This window comes from Hippocampus comes, unplaced genomic scaffold (genome assembly GCF_001891065.2).
Source record: "Hippocampus comes isolate QL1 unplaced genomic scaffold, H_comes_QL1_v1.1 scaffold205, whole genome shotgun sequence".
NCBI lineage: Eukaryota > Metazoa > Chordata > Actinopteri > Syngnathiformes > Syngnathidae > Hippocampus > Hippocampus comes.
The window spans coordinates 870,715-875,588 of NW_017804874.1; the positions used below are offsets into that span (position 1 = coordinate 870,715).

A 4,874-nucleotide genomic window follows, 5' to 3' on the forward strand; every position below is an offset into this window, starting at 1 on the left:
CCCTTCTTTTATTTCCAGTTCATTTGGAATTTTCATGTATTCCTTTCAATCGGTGAGGAGGACAAGTTCCCCCTCACTTCTGTCCCCTCTGTCACTTTCCTCTCCTTCGCTGTACGGCGCTTGCTGCCGCTCTCTGTCCGGCTGTCTCAGCCGGGGCACAGGGGCAGGTGTGGCCGGGCCCTCGACTCGATGCGACGCAGGCGGAGGCTGCGGCAGGTAATGCTCCAGAAGGGAGGAGTGAAAGGACATGGATGCCATGGAGACAGCGCTGCCACCACCACTGGTCTGGTACAAAGCATCGTTGTGCGAGTAATGGATGGGTTGTGGTTCTGTTGGACTAAATAGATAAGCAAAATGTCACTTCTTTGAAAATTTGTAAAAGATAAACAAACAAACAAACAAACAAAAACTACTACTTTGTGAGCTCTGCGCAGCCATATTGAAACGAAGATAATAGCAAAAGCATAGTTAACTACTGACCAAACGAAGGAAGGAAGGAGACAAGCAAGATATTTAGTCCTTTGTGGATGTCAGCCCACAAGGTTTGTGTGCCTTTTTGTTGAATCAATCGTAACATAACTTCTCTCTTTCATTTATTGTTTTGTAACGCCATTTGTCTTGATATGTTTCAAGTCCGCGTTTGTGACCAGTTCTCATTGTTACAGCTGCAGCGGTTGTGAAGCCTCTATGTCAGGGGTGGCCAACCCGCGGCTCGCGAGCCGCATGCGGCTCTTTGGCTGGCTCAATGCGGCTCCCGGGCTTTCACACAATTGTCGAAAACGCCTCGGTGATGGCGCTGCCATTAAAACAACGTTGCTTAATACATGGAACGTACTACGTCAGCCTACCACCAATCCCATTACTTGATTGACATAGAGGGCAACCAGTCAGATGACTGAATCACCGCTCATGCGCAGACAATGGCGCTAAGTGCTAAGTGCTAAGCTAGTCAGCGAATTACCTCTGTTTTTAAGGCAGGGGTGCCCAATACGTCGATCGCAATCGACCAAGAGCCAGCAGACTGGTCCCAAGTTGATCGCGAGCGGTGGGAGGAGAAAATGGGGAAAAAAAAAGATTCGTGTGTTTGTGTCTTTAGGTTTCATTTGGCGGCGCGGACACCCGCAGCGGCTCCTCTTGTTTTAAGTTGAGAGGGAAGAAATTTCATCTGTGCTGTATGTTACACATACATACAGCACATTTGACAATAAAGTTGTATTCAATTCAATTCAATTTATGTTCGGGCGCTCAGGCTGTTGGTCGTCATTGCGTGCATGCATACGTGCACGAGTGCATGGTCGTGTGCGTGTGTGCGCGTGTGTGTGTGTGTGTTCATATGCTTGCACATGTGCAATCGGATCGATTGTGGGAGGTTGGTGCTCCAAAAGTCGATCTTTGGGCAAAAGTGTGTGTGTGTGTGTGTGTGTGTGTGTGTGTGTGTGTGTGTGCGGGCGTGCGTGCGTGCGTGCGTGCATGCGTGTGTGTGTGCGGCTCTTTGCAGTAACAGACAAAAAAATTGGCTCTTAGTCTGACTGGTTGGCCACCCCTGCTCTATGTAAATAAAGCTGTATTGTATTGTATGGTATTGTATTCCCTTTAGCGTAGCACCATCTAGTGGATGCATAGTGCAACCACAGCCACTAAATGTGGTGCGCCCTATTTATGAAAACAGTTTTAAAGTAGGCCATTCATTGAAGTTGCGCCATATAATCCGAAGCGCCTTATAATGTAGAAAATACGGTATATAAAAACTACAAGCGCGTTTCGCCTGGCTTGCTCCAACCAACCTATCAGAAGATGGGAAAATGCTGACGTCATTTTGGGCCAGCAAGCTGGCCCTTTGAAACGAATCTGAAACCTGATTGGCAAAAGAAACAGACCCATTGCCAATATAGCATACAGTCCACACATACAATACTGCATCCAATACAGCCGAGACAAACGCTATGACTGCTGGGAATACATTTATACAATTTCATGGAGCAAATATTAGACTATAGATTGTATAGTGTATGTAGGTCAGTGCTTTTGAAACTTGTTAGGCCAGCAGGCGTCTGTTTTCACACAAATATTCACTGTAGTCACGATTTTACGACTGTGTTAGCAGAGGTAAAGGAGACTATGCATGTTTCGACTATCGCACGTTAGGAACGAATTCCGTGATAAACCGCAGACCACCCTATAATTTCATCAAGTAACCTATCGTTGAACTTTTATGCTGCCCCAACGGGTGTGAGAGGGCTCTTCTGACCACAATTATTTCTACGTATGATGCCGTATGAAACCAATTTGATCCTTTGACTTAACAAAACAAAAGTGAAAACAAAAAGTAACCATTTTTGAGGTTTGATGCAGGCCATTGTCTTTTTAGAGAGGACATTTTATCATGACACCCCTGCCAAACAAACATTTCCTTGTTGTGAACAACATTTCCTCCTGTGACGTGATAGAAATTGTACTCTAAGCGATTCATTAATTGACGGGTGGCATTTCTCTTAAGATTCTTACTAATGACTTAGCCCTGTGGCGTTGTGTGAGCACACACCCAAATCCACGCCAGAAGACTACAGTGCAGCAAAGTCCAATGCCTCTTAAATTGGGAAATCTGGAGCAAAATGCGGTGAAAAAAAAAATGGTACAAAAACGGATGTTTTTGAACTGTCATGTGCCATCACACAATTTCAGCTGCGGGAGTGGGTGGGCGTGCACCACATAGCTACTGCTATGTGAGCATATTTTAACACGTCTCACAGGTTAGAATATCGTGGCATCATGGGACTGAAGACGCAATGGAGACGTTTGTGTCAGTGAGGGACCAGCGATTACTGAGCAAAGCGCTCTCCTTTCTCGGACTGTCATTTCCATCGGCTCCACGCCACTCTCCTGCAGCAAAAGAGCTGTTTCTCAAACAGGCTTGTTCAGCTTTGCTGTCAGAAAGCACCTTTCACATCCTCTTTGATACCATTCAGCATTCATTTCATAAACAATTCTCCACTGGGTGTGAGGAAGATACTTTTGAATTTGAATACAACTTTATTGTCAAATGTGCTGTACAGCACAGATGAAATTTCTTCCCTCTCAACATAAAACAAGAGGAGCCGCTGCGGGTGTCCGCGCCGCATACTCACGGACACTGCGCAAAATCAGATACATTTTTAAGGCGGAATATGCACACATACAATTTATACTACGGGTGACTTGTGCGGTTCGTGCTTCCCTGTCTGTTGGCGAAATACAAAATGTGTCCAAATAACTTCTTTGTACATCCTTAATTTTGAGCCTGTGGCCTTGCTGGCATGCAACGAACGGAAGGCATTCGCGCTACAACATTCTGACTGATATTATAAAAATTAACCGTGTCAACATGCATGCGTCACACAGAAAAGCCAAACCTCGAATCTTGGAACAGTGAGGCGAACATGCAACTGGAACAAGACATCACAAAGAAATGTTGTGCACCCAGTCACATACAAAACAGTCACAGTGACAACTTGCTACTGCTATTTGACACCACAAATAATTTCATTAAGTTTGGGTGCTGTATTTCTACCTCCTGGTGTATGTTGTCCTCTGTTCCTGTCTGCGGCTCTTCATCATGGCTTTGTATTCACCAACCCTCAGCCGCCGTCCCTCCACAATACAGGTGCGTTTGGGCCGAGGTTTGTACTTGTAGTCCGGGTAGCGCTCCAGGTGCTGCCGGCTGAGTCTGGCCTGCTCTTCATAGTAAGGCTGCTTCTCCTGGTTGGACATGGACTTCCACCTGGAGCCTAAATGCAAACACGCAACCAGAAATGAAAGGAGAGTCAGTAGGAGTGGGTGACTGCCACAAATCAAGTTCACATTTACTTTTAAATCGGAGGATGGCTGCTTACATACATTTGTCAGCTGACCTTAGCGCCACAAGAAAGAAACGATATGAAAATATCTACAAATCACTGGACACAGCAAGGTATCACAAAGGACACAATCTTGGCTTGGTCATCGAACTTAATATTGAAATGGAGGCAAGCACCGTTGGATTCAAGTTTATCTTGTACCATTGATGAATACATGGCATAAATGTTCAGGGGAGGGTATTCAATTAACGTATTTTCCACAATATAAGGTGCACCTAAAAACATTCACTTTTCTCAGAAGCCGACAGCGTGCCTTATAATCCGATGCGCCTTATATAACGATCAATATTCTGATTTCTTGGACGTGGTATTTTAAATGTTCTGTAAAGCACTTTGTTCAAGCTGCAGCACTTATAAAAGCTCTACTTAAATAAAGCTGTATTGTATTGTATTACTGATTGAGAAATCTAAGAACAAAATTGTATCATGTTTAAAGTTTCGGTTAATTTGGGCATGTCTGGACATAGCGCAGAGGTGTCGGCCGTTTGGGCGGAGAGCCTTTTCTTGAGTAATCACGTCAAAGCAAGGGGGGCGAACAGATGGAAGAAGGCTAGATTCAATCACAGAGTGGGAATAAACAAATTGGGAACAAAGAGTTGTTGAATACCAAAAGACAGTTTGGGAACAGCTGTCGCGCCCAGGTGGACATTTGTCATCAGCAAAGTCTGTGACTTGTGTATTCGGGTAGATCAGATCACTACCGAGGGGCCGGACCGGGGGGCGCGGTATGCAAATCTCGGGGGCAGTGTCTTTCTTGTATTTTGCAACAAAAGTTCGAACCGGCGGAGAGGGAGCCGGGTGTGTGATCATCGGAGCAACTACCGTCGTTCGCTCAAATAAAAGTTAGAACCAGCGGAGAGGGTGTGATCATTGGAGCAACTACCGTCGTTCGCTCTCAGAGATCCGCTCCCGCCGATATTGAAGACAATTTTCCTGTGTGCCGAGTCATTTCTTTAACTTTGTCCGAGAAAATCTCTGACA

The 4,874-nt window shown here is 45.3% G+C and overlaps 1 protein-coding gene across 3 annotated transcripts in view; it reads right to left on the reverse strand.

Moving 5' to 3' along the window:
• The window catches only part of sox13 (SRY-box transcription factor 13), a 60,787-nt gene that overhangs the window by 605 nt on the left and 55,308 nt on the right, over nt 1–4,874 (reverse strand). For all 3 annotated transcript variants that reach the window (XM_019879580.1, XM_019879571.1, XM_019879560.1), the window contains exons 12-13: nt 3,548–3,764; nt 1–337 (exon numbers count right to left, since the gene is read on the reverse strand). The exon at nt 1–337 is cut by the window's left edge and continues 605 nt beyond it. In XM_019879580.1, the coding sequence (XP_019735139.1) occupies nt 46–337; nt 3,548–3,764 (509 nt within the window). In that variant the 3' untranslated portion in view covers nt 1–45. The remainder of the gene's footprint in view (nt 338–3,547; nt 3,765–4,874) is intronic.